The following is an 18,211-nucleotide window of genomic DNA, read 5'->3' as shown; positions in this document are numbered from 1 at the left end:
TAGTGGAGCCTCCAGGTGGAGTAGGGTGTTCCTGTCTGGGGTCCTGCTCCGCTGGCCCATGTGAGGAGTTGCTGGCCCCCGACTTCGTCTTCCGTCGGGTCTCTCCCATCTGGGCTGGAGCTCCAGGTCTGGAACTGGGGTGCGGTGTGGGCAGGGAGGGTGCCCGTGTCCCATCGTGGGTGTGCCGCCTCCAGCAGCTGTCAGGTTGTCTCTGCCTCCTGCGGGCCGTCCTTCACACCTCTGGTGCGAAGTGCTGACTCCATGGCTGTCCCCAGTTCCGTTATCGCCAGTGGATCTCTCCCATGGAAAATTTTCATCCGGTGGAGCTTGGAGAATTTTGTTTGGTGACTCTCAGCTTTATGTCAGGCTCTGCCTGCTTCCCAGTAAAAACACAGATGCTAGCATAGGCTTAGGCTCTGGATTTATTTGAGTAACAGTATGCGTGCCCTTTAAGAAAGCTGAGAGTGAGTGGAGCGTGCTGGACTGGGATTTAAATAGCCTGCGCCGGTCAGCGCTCCATGCCTTCTTACTCCGGGTGCACCTCCGAGCCCCGCCGGTTCCGTCGTCGGTAGGTGAGGGGTCATGGAGCCCCTCCTGTGCTCCGGGTGTTTCCTTGATTGCTTCCCTGGCCAGTGATGGTTCATTGCCAGGCGATCAGGTTCGTAATCCCTTTGACAGCTCGGGCGCACCTCTTGGTCTGGTCTTGTCAATTGCTTTCTTTGCAACATTGTATCTTTCTCTTCCGTGCCGCCGGCTAGATTTGATACTTTGTTGCCAGCACCTGTTGCTCTCTTTTGTTACCTAGTTGCCTTTCCCTTAATCCACCAGGGACCCATTTCCCTGCATTGTCATGCGAGCCGTTGCGATGTCACAAGCATCGCAACAGTGATCATGACAAGATGACAACAATAACAACTGAACAATTAACAACCAATGTATTAATACAAGAGCTAAAAGCTAAACTATAAAATGGCCACCAAGCACAGAGCAAAACAAACCTCAGAAGTGGGGGGGATCCCACTCAATGGGCCCCAATGCCTGGGTGAAGAGGCAGGTCGTAAGGGGTTTCCTGAAAGCAAGGACAGTCGGGGCCTCTTGTATATCCAGGGCAGTTCTTCCACATTGCAGGGACAACCACAGAAAAGGCACAATTCCTTGTCCCCACAAGATGACAAGACTTAAAAGGAGGAATCAGGGGCATGCCCTCCTGGTGGCTGGGTGTGGGCTGGTCAGATGTTCTTGGGAGAAGGAAGTGCTTCAAATTACCTGGTCCTAGGCCACGTAGGTCTTTAAAGGTAACCACCAGCATCTTGAATTATACCCAGAAGCCTATTGGGAGCCAGTGCAGCTCACGGAGTAGTGGGGTTATGTGGGCATAATGAGATGCACCCATAACTACCACTGCTGCTGCATTCTGGACCAACTGAAGTTTTCGGACGTTTTTCAGGGCAGCCCCATTGAGTGTGTTGCAACAGTTCAGTTGGGAGATGACCGAGGTGTGTAAAGGTGAGAAGGGCCTCCCAGTCCAGGAATGGGTGCAACTGGCACACAATAGGCGGTTGTGCAAAGGCTCCCCTGGCCACAGCTGCCACCTGCTCTTCAAGGTTCCAGGAGAACCCCCAGACGGCACACCAATGCTGAACGAGGTAGTGCTACCCCATCCAGAACCAAAGTTGGAAACTCTGCAACTCCCGGGTCTGGGGGGCCCAAAAGCCAGAGTCAGAATAGGAGCTGATTCAGACACAAACACACACACACACACACACACAGAGAAAGACACAGACATGCACCAATGCAGTAGCTAAACAAAGAAGTGATTTTTCACTGGACACTATGACATCTATACTGAGGAAGTAAAATGTCCTAATAGAATGTACAAGTGAAAGCATTATCTACGAAATCAGCACCTTTTTCTATGTATGCACAGAAAATGAGAATTCAAGTCTTTTTTTTAACTGTGGAAGGACACTCCTCATTTCCCTTGGGGACCACTGTGCCCCCCTCCTCTTACTCCGTTACACATTCGGAGTCCTTACGAGGACTAGCATCCTGCCAGACACCTGGAACCGGCTCCCTTCACTCTCGGCTTTCCCCAGAGCAGCATCTCATGTCTTCGTTGCCTGACAGAAATGACCAGGCCATGGACTGAGCTGAACACTTTCGATGCAAGGAGGCCAATTTTTAGGCACTGAAGGCGTCTGTGGGGTACAGAGATGAAGGATTTGATCTTGGTCCCAAAAGGGAGAGGCTCCATTTTGCACTCCGAGGGACCCTTATCGAGCTACCTTGCATACATCCTGGCTTCTCCATGGGAAAATGATTCTTCCCGAGAATAAGGAATGGGTCAGCCACGTTACAAGTTCCACGCAGAAAGCCACAGACCAGGGCTTAGTAATGTCCACTCACCCCCAACATGTTGAAGGGGCTTGAAAATCAGTTGTTGTTATATTTAATTTTGTGTCATATGAAGAAGATTGCAGTGGTGGTTCAGTTGTGCTAGACGCAGTCCATTGTGTCCAGTATCAAGAGGGTCCACCCGCCCACAGCAAACAAGACCGTTTCCTCACAAGAATATCCAAGAAGCATCGGGATCCAGTTCAGCTTTCCTACTTCTTTTCCTTTCTTTGGTCACATGCCTTGTGCTCCTAACTTTTAGGAAACACCAGGAGAGCCCAAATGTCAAGCCACCCAAGGCTGGGGAACTTTTGCCTTGCAAATAACCCCCCACTTCATCTTCTATAAAGAAGGCCTTAAAATAAGTGCTCCTGACTATGACCCCCACTCAGATTCTATCCAAGAAATCTCAGGACCAGGTCTGTGGCTGTGGATTTACTCAAAGAAAACCTTTCTAATACTTTACAAGCTCCAGTTTCATATTTCCTTTTTAAGACAGGTGAGAGAAGATGAATATTGAAAAAAAACAGTAAAGCTAGAGGAGATTGGAGGTCCCTCAGGTACCAAGTCAATATGTCATGTAGGACTGATAGGTGATAACCAGCAACTTAATTGCCTCTGGAGGCCAACTGCCCATCCCTCCTCCTGCTGCCACATGCTGTCCAGACGTAGCTTCCAAGTGGTCTTCAAGGGCAGCCCCATGGAGAGCCCATTGCAACAGTCCGCCCGTGAGATGAGATGACTAAGGCATGAGGGACTAGGAAGAGGGACTCTCAATCCAGGAAGAAGCACAAGTATTGCAGAGGCCGAATCGGTGCAAAGGCCTTCCTGGCCAGAGGTGCCATCTGCTGCTCAGCCAGGAGCTGAGAGTCCAGGAAGTCCCCAGACTGTGCACCAGTCCTGAGTGTGGCAGTGCAAAGCCATGCAGGATCGAGGAGGGAAAGTCCCCTGGAACTGGGGACATCAAGCCCTGACAACCCCTTGATTTGCTAGGATTGCAGGTGACCTTTCTCCCCATCCAGACCGCAACAGCCTCTAGGCACTGGAATGAGACCTGGTCAGCATTGCCTGGTCGGCCAAGGGTTGATGTGTACAAATGTGTGGCCTAGTGATGATACCTGACCTTTAACTGACAGATGACCTACCCCAATGGCCACATGGAGACATGAAACAGGAGGGGAGAGAATGTCAAGCCTTGAGGGACCCCAAAAATCGTGTTTCAGGGTCACATGACACTGACTGGAATCAGCTGCAGAGAAAGAAGGAGAGCCATAAAGGACCATGTCCCCCATCTCGGTCTATGCAGCGAGTCTAGAAGAATATCATGGTTGATGGCATTCTTCCCCCACCAGCTAACAGCAGGCAAATTGCTCAGGCTCTGACCAGTTCTTAGGCAACACTCCTGCAGAGGTAAAATTGACCTGACACGTTAAGAGACCCCCATGCCTCTTTATTTTTAAGGACTATGGGGGAAATTGCCTTCTAATCTCATTGCTGTCATATGGCTTAAATAAACCAAGTGTTCCGTCCAAACACTGGCATTGTCACACACGCTTACAACACTACAGCGGATTGCCACATTGCCCCTTAGCCCTCACTCTATCGGAACCAACTGTGGCCCAGGCCAGACTCCATCTTGGGTGCAGGTGCTCCGTTTCAGGCAGGCCGAATAACCCCCGGAACCCCGACTCCCAACTCCATCTGCTCCGTGGGTCAACAACAAGAGACACCAACATGTTTTCCCCCTTCTGGTGTATGAAGAGAAACTATTGCTAAGTGGGTAGGATGTTATTCTTGCAATTATCAGAAGAACAGTAATTCTTAATCTATCACCCGTGGGATTCCGGGAAAATGTTCCCAAGATAAAACACACGAAGCTGAAGTAGCTCTGAGGTCTCCCAAGGGGCCGTGGACATGTCAGCTTAGCTTGTCTTGAAAAAAGGTCCTTCCTTGCAATCGATGAAACTTAGCTGGCCTCAACATTCCCTTGGCTGATAGATCAAACACAGGCAAGAGAAAGCACCCGTGATGTACGTGTGCTGGGAGGCCATCCAGGTGCCACACCCCGCGTCTTTCCTGCTAAAGCCCTGGTGAGAGGTGGGGGGGCACCTGCAGTTCGGGTTCTGAGCAAACATTGGTTTTGGATCCAGGAGGGGAGGCGAGAATGATGAATGGGCTGCCTCTCCTGCTGCTGCTCCTCTTCTGGCTCCTGCCTCCAACGACTCAGAAGATGACGCAAAGTGTGTGTGAGTTGAGGAACCCTTTGCAGACTCCGGAGGAGCATCACCGGCCTGGCGATCTCAGTATTGGCGGGAATCTGCCCCTGCGGACAATTTTCGATGCCATGAGAAAATTTCACCAGGAGCCATCACTCACCCCAGTTTTAGCCACGTAAGATTCAGCTGGAGGGGAAAGGGGTACAGGATCGTCTGCTCTGTTTAGGATTCAGGGACTCCTTTCAGACATTCTTCCTCAGCGACGTGCGCAACGTCCTGGTGCAGTTCAGAAGCCTTGGTGCTTTTCCCGATAAAGAGCCAAGCTCATTAAATAGGCTGGAATGTTCCTGTTTCCGAGGACCCTTCAGCAGCAAGATGATAGACGGCATAAAAAGTGAGGAAGGGGGTAGGAGTTAGAAACTGTGCTGGCCTAGTGGAGAGGTTGGCTGCTAATATTCATTCGGACAGAAGAGATCACTCAGGTAAATGAGCCATGGCCGTTTAGGTTGTGGAACTTCTGAGCCCCAGTCTGGGTTTGCTACGATTTCAATGGCAGTAATATCCACATAATATCCTTAATCCATTTTCTTTTGTCCAAAGACTCACAACAAATGGAGTCGCCACCTCAAAGTCCAGGAGAACACACACAGAGAGAGACACACACAAGGAAAGGCAAACGCCACCAGCACACACAAGCCTCCCTGTCATATTCCCAAATGCTTTCTCATTGTAGCATTACGCCCAGGAACTACCAGCTGTTTCTGGCCTTGGTACTTGCAGTAACGAAGATCAACAAGGATTTGGTTCTCCTGCCCAACGTCACACTCGGCTTCCGTATCTCTGACAACAGCCAGTCTGTGAGGAGGATCTCCTTGAACAGCCTCTCTCTGCTCTCCACACGAGGCCGAATGGTTCCAGGCTACAAATGTGACAGGAGGGACACTCTGCTCTCCGTCATTGGAGATCTCATCCCCAAATCCTCAAGGCAGATGGCCTCCATCTTCGGCATCCTCAAGGTCCCACAGGTAAGGGGGCTCCATGTGGAGCAAACACAGAAGAGAAGATCACACAGAAGCCAAAGTTGAAGCCAAAGTTATTTGGGGGCACATCGGGAGTATGTCATTTGGGGAACTCATGCCGTAGTTGAACTCATTTTTATCTTTGTGTGTGAGGATAGTTTCTTTAGGCCCCACCCCAAAGAGGTAAAAGATAACATGTTTCTGAAATACTATCCGAGATGAATTCCTTCCTAATTGATTCTTTGTAAATATAGCCACCCTTCAGTCCGGTTTCTTGTCTGAATCAGGCTGATGTTTTTTTCCCCTGGCTTCTCACGTGCCAGAGTCAGCAATCGATGTCAGTGGTGGCTCTTCTTGAGGAGGGAAGAAGCATTGCTGCTGCTCATAGTGAGTCAGCCTGACTGGTGGGGCACTAAGCTACAGGATGGTGACCCTTAAGATCAGCGTGAAATTTGACCTTGTTTTGAAAAGTTAATGTGTAAAACAAGGCTCTCCCTTTCTGCAGCTCGGTTTTGACTTCGAGTTCACTCAGGGAGACAGAATAGTTTTTCCTTCCTTTTTCCGAATTAACTCCAATGAACTTCCTCAGTATGTGGGCTTAGTCCAGCTGCTCCTGCATTTCCAGTGGAACTGGGTTGGGCTTGTGGCCCCTGAGGATGACCGTGGAGAGCATTTCATCTCCTCCCTGATGCCGATGCTCAAGCACAAGGAGATCTGCCTGGCCTTCACCGAAATGTTGATAGTTAATAATCTTCATATGTTCACATTCCTTCTTCCCAAAACTTGGTTTAAAGCTGAAGTGATTATTTTGTTTGGAGACTCCAGTAGTGTTACTACTATATACCTGGCTGTGGATCTTTATGAACGACAGGCTAAGATTTCATTTGGAAAAGTTTGGATCCTGACTTCCCACTGGGATGGTAGCTTTATAGCATCTCAAGGAACGGTGCAAACTCTAAAGCCCTTCCATGGGGCTTTGCATTTCAGGGACCACACTGGGGATGTCCCAGAATTCAGGCACTTCCTCCTGACTTTAGACCCCTTGAACCCCCAAGGAGACGTCTTTCTCCCTCCCTGGTGGGAAATGGTCTTTAGGTGCAGTTTCCTGAAATCAGGTGAAATCCCTCAAGAGGGGAAGAAACCATGTACAGGAATGGAGCGTTTGCAGAATCTGCCAGCTTGCGCGTTTGAAATGAGCATGACGGGTGAAAGTTACAGCATCTACAATGCCATTCATTCTGTGGCACACGCATTACATGCAATGCATGGATCAGGAGAGCGACCAACCCTGATGAAGCTTGGAAAGAGGATCTCCAATGTCCAGCCATGGCAGGTAATCTCTGGCTCTTTGTCCATTCTAAAGGTCTTTAGAGAGCCAGCTTCCCATGGGCGTTGCTTGATTAACTTACTGCAATTATCCCCTAAGATGATGGTCACCACAGGATGAGAAAAGCCAGGATGTCCCCTTTGTGGTGGTCAGGCAGTTGCCTCAATTCCTCAGGGTTGATTTCTTTCAGCTTCTTGCCTGTTTGAAGAAGGTCCAGCTTAATGGCAGTGCTGGAAATGTAATCTCATTTTCAGAAAATGGACTGGGATCAGCTCACTATGATCTTCTCCACCTAGGTTTCCTTCAGCATGTAGCCTGAATCCAACCAGTGAAACCACACTAAGCTTGATTCATTTGAACTTGCTTTATTTTTCTGTGGCTTAACATACTGTGCGAACACAGACCATTTGTTTAGTACCCCATTTGTGGTATGGCTCAGCTTGTGTGAAAGGCGCCTCTGTGAATCTCAGCACACGCAGCAGGGCTCCAAGACGAAGTGGCCCTCAAGTCCTCCTGCTCTGAGATTCCTCGGGCTGCTCTGCATCCAGGGCGGAACCTTGGATGTCTCTCGATTGTGGAGGGACCAAACAGGGTAGGCAGTGGCTCTGTTCAAGAGAGAAGGTCATATGTAAGTCGGGGACCCTGCTTGGCCCCTGGCCAGACGGGGCTGCTACATTCAGCCCTTTTTGAGTATCAGTGACCGAAAGTCAGCAGGGACACGTGGAGTCTAACCGGGTTCTTGCATAAGTTACCTACTCTTTCCTAAAATATAATTTGTCATCTATAAGACCGTGGCCAAGATAAAGATTTGTCTCTAGCCAAGGATTACAACAGCCAAACTAAGCAATAACAATTGAGGTGTGGCATTAAGAGCTCTGTATGTAGGGATTATTCTATAAAACATGGAGGTGAAGAAGCCATGACCGAAACACCCAATGACAGAATCCTTTTGCAATGTTCGGGTCAATCTCTCATGCTCCGTGGTAGTTTTCTTTGATTTCATGCTGCTCCTGATCACTCAGATATCCACCAAGCTAACATCTCCAGCTGTACAGACTTGCAATTATCTCCAAAGATGATGGTCACCATAGAGTGAAAGAAGCCACGATGTCTCATTGGTGATTTTCAGACAGTTACCTGAATTCCTCAGGGTCTCATTCCTCAGGGTCTATTTCAAGGAGGTCTGGTCCACTAAAAGAGCTAGAAATGTAATCTCATTTTCAGAAAATGGACTGGGATCACCTCGATATGATCTGTCATGTGATCTTTCTGTTAACAATCACGTTGCTTAGCAACGAAGTTTCCTGGTCCCAATTAGGGTCATTAAGTGAGGACTACCTGTAGCTGCCTTACATGCAGAGTCCAAGTTCCTATCCCAGCACCAATTGGTTAGTGGGCAAAGCCACTGGTCTGAATTCCCCAGAAGCTCTTCCTGGTTGATGTTACAGGATGGCAAACCTGTTCTTCTAAAGATTTTCTGAAGATGGAAATGTGGAAATGAAGTAATGATGCATCCGTGATAGAAGCCATGATGTCTCATTTCTACTTCCTCCAGTCCCTAAGGGTTTCTTTTCTTCCAGATTCTTCCCTATTTGAAGAACGTCCGGTTCAACAACAGTGCTGGAAGTGAAGTCTCCTTCTCAGAAGATGGACTGGGATCAGCTCATTATGATCTTCTCAACTGGCTTTTCCTGCCCAATCAATCTTTCGTCCCTGTGACAGTTGGCCAAATTGATCCTGGGGCTCCCCCAGCCCAGGATTTCGCCATTAACTCTGAGGCAATCATCTGGGCCACAAAGGTGGGGTATAAGGAAATGTTCTGAGTTCAGGGAGAGAGTCATTCTCTGCTGGAGATGCAGAATGTCATTCTAGCTGAGAAAAGGTCTATCAGGTCAGAAGAGGTGACGGCCATGTGCTGAAGGACCTGCTTTGCATGGAACACATTCAGGTTTGATTTGTGGCATGTCCAGGAAGGGTTGGGATTTGGAAAAACGCCTGCTGGAAGCCAAGGGTGCAAACAGAGCAGGGAACAGTGGTTTTGATGGGCAGTTCCCATTCAGTTGGATCCTCGGGATTCTTTGTCCTAGAAAGGCTGCAGCTGAATGTCACAGAAGTCCCAGTTCCTATCTCTGGCATCCATTGGTGGGTCAGGAATGTCACTGGCCTGAATTCCCCCAAAAGCTATTCCTGCTTTATGTTGGACCATGCTAAACCAGTTCTTTTGAAGACATTCTGAAGATGGAAATGGGAATGTGGAAATGAATAAATGATGGATGTTCATCGCTTAGGCCATCTCAAGCATTCTCCTTTTCTCTCTTAGAAGGTGCCCTTTGCCAGGTGTGGCATGAAGAGGTGCCGTGCGGGTGAGAGGAGAAATGTTCCAGAAGGCGAGCAGGTTTGCTGCTACCGATGTGACCCTTGTCCAGAAGGGGCCATTTCTAATCAGACAGGTAGGGCACACCTGAGCAGCATCTTCCACTGCAGATCTTCCAGGATCAAGGAAGCCGTTCCATTGATTGAAATATGAAGTTTTGTCTGTCATTTCTGATCGATTCCAGATGCATCAAAGTGTTATTAGTTGTCAGAGAAAAGGTTTGGTACACAGACCTAAATTGTCCTGTTCCCGCAGTCGCCCTTTCTTACTCCTGAGAAAGGAGGACTGGCAGTCCTGCTCTCCTCAAACAATTTAATGCACTTGAAGGGAGTTTCAGGCCAGGAATCGGTGGGTTCCCCGCTGTCCTTTCCACCCCCACCCAGTGTCAGTTACAATGGGAGCACCAAATTCAGACCATTTTCCTCAAGGAGTGGAGTGGGGTGGGTGGGGGTTCAAGGCTCCATTATTGTTATTCACACTTTGCTGCTCTGTCAGGAATATTGATTTCTAAGGAAATTAGCAGGATTCCTGCTGACAGGTCTCTATATTTTCTTGGGGTTCCGGTATAAAGTGAAATAGCCAGGTGCCCATTTGTCTCACAGCAAAAAGCAAAACATCAGATTTAAAAGCGAGTCAGAGCTCAAGAGATCCCTGTCTCTGACCGACTCATCCCCAGGCTCATCCTGAGCCAAGGATGATTTGCCTTTATCTGGGCACCATAAGATGCCCAGAGGGTCCCTCCATCAATTTCTTTCTTCATGAGCTGGCCCATGAAGAAAAGCCTGCCCATCAGATTTCACAGAGAAGGCATGCTGTGGGTACCATCAGCTAGGGATATGCATTTGATGGTCCCAGGAGAGGTGCCTTCTCTTCCATGGCCCCACCCTCTGGACTATCCTTCTCCCTGAGATTAGATCAGCTCCATCCCTTCTGATATTCCAAAAGACCACCAAGACCTGGTTATGTGATCATTCCTGGGTCTCCCAAGGAACTGGAGACTTGCTTAGATGGTTCCATTGTTGAGGGAGCCATTTTTATCATCCCTTCACTTATGGTATGTATTTTTGGCTTTTATGATATATATTAATATGGTTTTTATAATTTTATCTCTTGTTTTTATGTTGGCCATTGTATCTCATTGTTGTATGCCACCCAGAGAGACTCTTGGTGAGATGGGCAACTATATAAATTTCATTAATAAAATAAATAAATAAATAAATAAGGAAAGAAACATTCATCAGTCCTGAGACGTTTGGAGCGGGAGAGGTGCCTTCCCTTCCATGGGGCCCACCCTATGGAATATCCTTCCCCTTAAATTCATTCATTTCCATCCCTTCTGATGTTCTGAAAGGCTCTCAAGGCTTAACCAGAACAGGCCTGGGGCTCCCAGGGAACCAGAGACTTGCTTAGATGGTTCCATTGTTGGGGAGCCATTTTTATCTTCCCCTCATCTTTGGTTTTTATGATATGTATTAATATGGTCTTTATATTTTTATTGCTCTTTTTATATTGGCCATTTTTTCTGTTGTACGCTGAGTCACTAAATCTGAAAAGAAACATCCATGTCACACCTGAGACACTTGGAGGGGAAGAGATTGTGTGCACTGCATATGCACCTGGAAAACTTAGACAAAGCCTCTCGATTTCAGATGCAGCTCACTGTAACCCCTGCCCAGAAGACCAGTACCCCAACAAGGGCAAAGATCACTGCATTGCCAAGAAGATCCACTTCCTTTCCTATCAAGAGACCCTGGGATATGCTTTAGCTTCTCTGGCTCTTTCACTCTCTGTGATCACGGTAGCAGTCCTGGCGATTTTCCTAAAACATTGTGATACACCAATCATCAAGGCCAACAACCAAGATCTCACCTACATCCTCCTGGTCTCCCTCCTCCTCTGTTTCCTCTGCTCCTTCCTCTTCATCGGTCGACCCGGGAAGCTCACCTGTCTCTTCCGACAAAGTGCCTTTGCCATTCTCTTTTCCCTTGCGGTTTCCTCTGTGTTGGCAAAAACTGTCATGGTGGTTCTGGCCTTCATAGCCACCAAGCCAGGGATCAGGACAAGAAAACTCTTAGGAAAACCACTGACCAACTTCATTGTCTTAGCTTGCCCCCTGGTTCAAGCAGTTCTTTGTGCCACCTGGCTGGTAACCTCTCCCCCGTTTCCCCACTTGGACTTCCACTCCTTGATAGGAGAGACCATCTTGGAATGTAAGGAAGGCTCAGCTTCCATGTTTTACACTGTCCTCACCTACCTGGGTTTCCTGGCCCTCCTCAGTTTCACAGTAGCCTTTCTGGCTAGGAAACTGCCCGACAGCTTTAATGAGGCCAAGTTCATTACTTTTAGCATGCTGGTCTTTTGCAGCGTTTGGATCTCCTTCCTCCCCACCTACCTGAGCACCAAAGGGAAGTCCATGGTGGCCGTGGAGATCTTCTCCATCTTGGCCTCTGGATCCGGTCTCTTGGCTTGTATCTTTTTCCCCAAATGCTACGTTATCCTACTGAGGCCTGATCTGAATTGTAGAGAAAATATAATAAGAAACAAGAATCTCTAACTAATGCAGGGATAGGCCATGTTTATATTTGTCTTTGAGGCATGTTTATAATAGCATAACATTTCTAAGAAATAAAGCAATGAAGGAGGAGTTTGTCCATTAAATAATTGCTTATCAAGTGCTGCGACTGATCACAATATACATGTTGTCACCAACAATCACCCACCCTTGTGTTTTCCATGTATTCCAGTTGTCCCCACTGAGGCACAGCACCCTGTGTGGAGATAGCGCTTGGGGTTCAAGATGTGCATACTTTTTCAATGAGGACATTTTCCCATTTTATTCCTTTTAATGGAAATGTTTAAAATGTTACTGTTTCAAAGAGTTGGGTTCAGTATCATTGTTTTTAAGGATGTATTTTGTTTCCATAGACTCCTGAGGGTTTTTAGGACTCCCTTTTTACTATTCAATTTTTGAAAATGGTAGAGTTAAAATCCCCCCCAATGTCTGCTGTACTGCCTCATTGAGTTTCCTGAGAGGGATGAGTGAACAATGCCAGAAGCTGTTCATCTCTGTGGTCTTTAATAAAGCTGATTCATTTTCTTGGAGAATCCTCCAGTTGAGCGGAGGCCTTTCAGCACAGAGAGCAACCTTGAAGGACAGAGGGAAGTTTTGTTACCAAGGCAACAATCGGAGAGATGTGGCTTAAGCCCACTCCAAGAAACCAATGGGAGAAAACAATTTGGATGGGACCCTCCCCCCCCAATTCACAGGAAGAGGAGCAGAGGGGGGAGGGAAGCACACTCAGACTTGGAAGCTGCTCTAAGGAAGGGAGTCACAGATCTGGATGGCTTTGGTGTCCCCATCTGTTCTGCCCTAGAGGGCTGGCATGTGGCCCAGCAAGATGGCAGCACTTAATTGGGGGGATGTGGAGCTCACCCTCTCCGCCCAAACGCCCCGGACAGGCAGACACAGCTGTGGAAAGGCCCCTCAAATCACCAGGCCCCGAGCCAGGTAGGGCTTTACAGCTGACAACCAGCCCCGTGAATTGCACCGGGAAGCCGACTGGCAGCCCATGCAGCTTCCATAGCCACAGGGCACATGGGCACAGCAAGATGCACCTCTTTGTGCTTGTGCCGCTGCAGTTTGGACCAGCTGTAGATTCCTGACTTAGTCCTGTCTCATCCCACGGTTTCCATAACCCCTCTGAATTCCATCCAAATGCATAGAAATGACCAGGGAACAGAACCCGATTAAGCACCAGGAGAGTCTTCTCCAGAGTAGAAAGTCTTTGCAAGTGGAACAGATTTCCTCAGCAGTAGGAGGAGGACCCTCCACCACTCGAGGTCTGGAAGCAAAGACGGGATGGTTAGGACCACTCTAGTTGCAAGATCCTGTGTGGCAGTAGGAGGATTGGGTGTCAGAACTGTCAGTCAAAGAGAGGCAACACCTCCTCCTTTAAATTAAGTTAAGTTCCAGATGCAGTTAAGTTAACCAGCAACTTAACTGCATCTGGAAAACAACTGCTAGCTGGTGTAGAGGTGCTGCATGTGAATAGCAAGGCTTGCCCATCACTCCTCCTGCAGCCAGATGCTGACCACATGGAGCTTCCAAGTGGTCCTCAAGGGCAGCCCCATGGAGAGCCCATTGCAACAGTCCACCTGTGAAATGAGGGACTAGGAAGAGGGACTCTCAGTCCAGGAACAGGAGCAAGTATTGCAGATGCTGAGCTTGGCAGTGAACCATGGACCACCTCACACCTGCTACCTCCACCCATCCCACCCGATCAGGCAGAGAGGGCATGCTACGGACCCTGTCCATGAGGGATTGCCAATTGGCAGGGTCCAGGAAGAGGGCCTTCTCTGCCGTGGCACCCGCCCTCTGGAACAAGCTGCCCCCTGGGGTGAGATAGGCCCCCACTCCCCCGGCCTTTTGAAAGGGAGTAAAAACTTGGTTATGCCACCCGGCCTGGGATGGGGGGAGTAACAGCTCCTCATGGGGGTGGTTGGCCCCATGAGGGTGCCATGAAAAGACCTTTATTCCATCTTGAATTTGATGTTTTATCCTTGATATTTATATTATATTTATATGCTTTATATTGTTTTTAGTTTTTGTAAGCCATCCAGAGTTGTCGTATGTGAGATGGGTGGCAAAGAAATTTAAGAAATAAACAAATAAATAAACTGTCTTGCCTGCAAAGGCTGCCTTTCCCACTCCACAGCAATTTAATAGAGGGTAGTTTCACGGCACAATGGATGGGTTCCCTACTAGCCTCCCGACTCCTACCGTAACGTACCACTGGGAAAACCAACTACTGATTGTTCCCCTGAATGAGGAGTGTGGTGTGGTTGGGCTTCAAGCCTTAATTTTAATTTTTTATCACATGTTTCTTCTGTCAGGAATATCAATCTCCAGAAAAAATGTATCTATTTATATTTCAAATTTCATCACCACCCATCTCACTCAAACAGTGACTCTTAGCGGTTTACACTAAAACTAGAAAAAATAAATCGTAAAATACAATAAAAACAATATTAATTAAAAATATAAATATAAAATCCAAGATTGAGATGGAAAAATTCTTAATTTAAATTCATTAAATTCATGGGAGCCTCTTCAAGGTGCTAAAAAACTCCAGGATTGATTACCCCTCCTCATGCCCTGAGCAAGATGGCAGAGCCAGGTCCTCACCCCTTTCCAGAAGGCTGGGAGAGTAGGGGCCTGCCTGACTTCTGGGGAAGAGTGTTCCATAGGGCAGGAGCCACAGCAGAGCAGGCTCTCTTCCTGAGTCCTGCCAATTGACAATCTTTCATGGATGCTTCCATAACATGCCCTCTCTGCCTGAAAAGGTGGAATGGGTTGATGTAATGGGGGTAAGACGATCCCTCAGATAACCTGGACCCATGCCATCTAGGGCTTTAAAGGTGATTGCCAACACCTTGATTTGGATCTGGAGGCAAACTGGCACCCAATGCAGGTTCTGCAGCAAAGGTGTTACATGTGCAATCTTTAAGGCACCCCAAATTGCTCAGGTGACTGCATTTTGAACCAGCTGCAGCATCTGGATACTCTTCAAGGGTAGCCCCATCTAGAGAGCACTGCCGTAGTCTACTGTATACATGGCAGGCCCAGCCCAAGAACAACCAAGCATCGATCCAGTCAAACTTCAGTTCTTCATTTGCTCACACTGTATAGACAGAATCTTGCTAGACTAAAGCAGCTCTACAGAACATAAGGGGAAATCACCTGGGAAAGCCCTAGGGTGGGGCTATTCTGAATCTCTGGGTTTTCCCACAACTGCCCCTGGACTATGTTTCGTCTTATCTCTTTCCCTTTCCTGGAATGTGCTCCCTCCTTCCTGAGAACCAGCGGCACTGCCAAAACCCACCACAACACGGGAGATGACTGGGGCATGAGTGACTGACCAGAGGGCTTCCCGATCCAGGAAGGGGCACAACTGGTGCACAACACAAGTTCAGCAAAGGCCCTTCTGGCCATGACTGCCACCCGATCTTCGAAACTGATCCACCTGTCAGAGATACAGGAGATCCACCTACCTATATCTGTTAAACCCTCCCTGCAAAAAAATCTGGATGAGTGATGGGAAAAACTGATTTGAAACACAAAGCAGAGCAATGGAGCCAGAGAGCTCTCGCTGTTATTGTGCCTCTGGATCCTTCTTTCCTCCCTCCCTCCTGAAGCCAATTTCCCCATGAATCTCTTTTTGATCAGGCAGAGAGCCCCTTCCCTCTCCCACCTCCCTTCTCATTCTCTCTCTCTCTCTCTCTCTCTATACCAACTTAGCACATGCCAACAGATAATGAAGACGAACCCCAAAGAGCAGTGTTCCTGGGAAGGTTTTCCTCCATAGCAGACTTCATAGATCAATCTTAGAGCACAGACCATTTTCAGAACTCCCTAGATTAATCTTCTTCAACAAGGATGCTTTGTCCTTTTGGGGCACCAAAATTTGCACCGTAGGTCATTCCATCACCATCTGGGAGTTGGCTGCTGCAGAAAGGGAACAGTCATGTCACCCCTGAGACACCTGGTGGGAGAGAACTTTCTCACAGCAGATACATCTGAAATGCTTAGACAAAGACTCCTGATTGCAGATGCAGCTCGCTGTGACCCCTGCCCAGAAGACCAGTACCCTCACAAGGGCAAAGATCGCTGCATGGCCAAGAAGATCCACTTCCTTTCCTATCAAGAGACCCTGGGGTGCACTTTAGCTTCTCTGACTCTTTCTCTCTCTGTGATCACTTCTGCAGTCCTGGCCATTTTCCTTAAGCATCGCGACACACCGATCGTCAAGGCCAACAACCGAGATCTCACCTACATCCTCCTGGTCTCCCTCCTGCTCTGCCTCCTCTGCTCCTTCCTCTTCGTTGGTCGACCTGGGAAGCTCAGCTGTCTCCTCTGACAAACTGCCTTTGCCACTCTCTTTTCCCTGGCAGTTTCCTCTATCTTGGCAAAAATTGTCATGGGGCCTGTTGTATAGCAGGGAGAGTCTTTGAAAGAAGGGTCACATTGCGTTGCAGTTCCAGTGGCATAGAAAATTCATCCAGAAATAATCAAGGAACATCAATGTTCTAAGCATCCTTGTGCACATGGGCTCCTGGGCTTTGCAGAATTCTCTACTAGCTTTTTCACTCAAATCTTTCTCACTGTATATTTTTAATGCAAGAGTTCAAATGATGCACAGTGTTCCCTTCATTATGATTAGATAAACCTACTTCATTAATGAATAAGATCATGTGAGGTGAATATTAAGGGGTCTTCTCCTGTCCCTGCTGTTACTCATCCTGCCAGATTATTATGAGGATGGAGGGATGGATGGGAGTAAACGGCATCGTTGGCAAACTGTTCGGTATTGGGCGGAGAGGAAGGAAGACAACCTTGTGTGATAGTCTCTTGGATGTTTCAGGTCCTTACAAGAATGCTTAGAGATACGCTGAGAGGGGCAGAGGGCCAACCCGGCAGCACCCCACGTATCAGAGCCCACCAGGCCGACCTCTCATCTCCCCCACCGTGGACTGAAACCGTCCCTGATGGAGCCGGTGCCCAGAAGGGTCTCCAATCCCCGACGCTTCTGGGTGGCCCGGTAAGACCCTGCTTGATGGCAGGAACTCCACATGGATGAGGAGGAGGGTGATTTTGCTCTCCTGGGATTATTAATAAAAGACTAGCAAGCCTTACTTCCCCTGGGTGGATGTCCAGAGATCAACCCTCCCTATACATAAAGAGGTTTGGGACCAGTCAAAACATCTTTATCCAGCACACTCTGAATAACAGAGCTGGGTCCCTTTAGAGTTGGAGCTTAGAGGAATGCTTATCCTGAAGGCTTAAAGCCCCAGTTGAGCCCTCTGAGGTCACCAGAGCACCACGTTCCCCGCAACACCCTCCGTCGGCTTGCTCGAGGAAGAAGGTCTCTTTCTCTGGCCAATGATGTGGCTGTTGGCCTTGCTTTGGACCTTGCCTGCAGCCGTCGAGATGGACCGGAGGCCAGACTGCTTGTGGAGGAGACCTTTCCAAGTGCCAGAAGACTATCACAGGCCTGGAGATCCCATTCTTGGTGGCAACCTCCCTCTCTCCATTATTGTGGTCCCGCAGCTTCCTTTACGTGAGCCTCCCCTGGACTGGGACGTCCTTTCGCTGTAAGTGTGTCCTTGACTGTCTTTTCTCTCAGGGCAACGTGGAAAGGGCAGGCTTGAAGATGGGGCAGACGTAAACCCCACCCAGCCTCTGTTGATCTACACCCTTCCTGATTAGGGGCCATTGATTCTCCTTGGTGATCCTCTAATCCCCTCCTCAAGTCCTCTGGCTCTTCCCTGGGGAAGAACAGCTTGTCACAAAAAGTCAGCCTTTTCTCCGTGTTCCTCAAGGCAGGGTACATGCTGCGGAGAAGCCAATTTTGGCTGAATTTGAGGGGCAATAATGCTAGGGTCCTCTCTCTTACGGCTGGGCTAAATTCATCTTCCCATCTCAATATTCCTTTGGCCTGTAAGACCGTGCTTCAGGGTCTCATTACATTCCACATAGAGAAGGTCTCTCTTTTGTCCCACCGAGTCTGGCTCACCACCAATCTCCTATCAGTCCTGGGTACTTCTGTGTAAGGGGAGTGAACTTCTGTGACAATCACCAGGCCAGCTCAGCTGATCTCACTCACTGCTGTAAGGAGAAACAGTTCCATGTTTCCAGGAATTAAACATGCACTTCCTAACTGGGGGCCATCCAGATGTATCAATTTAACCACTGCAAGCCAGCAAAAGTCAAGCTGGCCAAGCACTCAATTTAATTCACTGCAATTCACTGAAATCTAATTGATTGGATTTATAAATCAACCCAATTCAAAATGACTCTGATGGTACGATAGGTGAAGGATGC

General features: G+C 48.4%; 1 protein-coding gene across 1 annotated transcript; it reads left to right on the top strand.

Moving 5' to 3' along the window:
- Positions 1-4,558: 4,558 nt before the first annotated feature.
- On the top strand, positions 4,559-11,920 carry LOC134487627 (vomeronasal type-2 receptor 26-like). Its single transcript, XM_063289546.1, has 6 exons — positions 4,559-4,785; positions 5,344-5,635; positions 6,135-6,962; positions 8,537-8,755; positions 9,277-9,406; positions 10,980-11,920. The coding sequence occupies exons 1-6, from the start codon at positions 4,559-4,561 to the stop codon at positions 11,882-11,884; spliced, it is 2,601 nt and encodes an 866-aa protein (XP_063145616.1). The 3' UTR covers positions 11,885-11,920.
- Positions 11,921-18,211: the final 6,291 nt, after the last annotated feature.

This window comes from Candoia aspera, chromosome 1 (assembly GCF_035149785.1).
Source record: "Candoia aspera isolate rCanAsp1 chromosome 1, rCanAsp1.hap2, whole genome shotgun sequence".
Classification (NCBI taxonomy): Eukaryota; Metazoa; Chordata; class Lepidosauria; order Squamata; family Boidae; genus Candoia; species Candoia aspera.
Note: the sequence above shows the minus strand (reverse complement) of the source record. Positions and strands in the feature narration are given on the sequence as shown.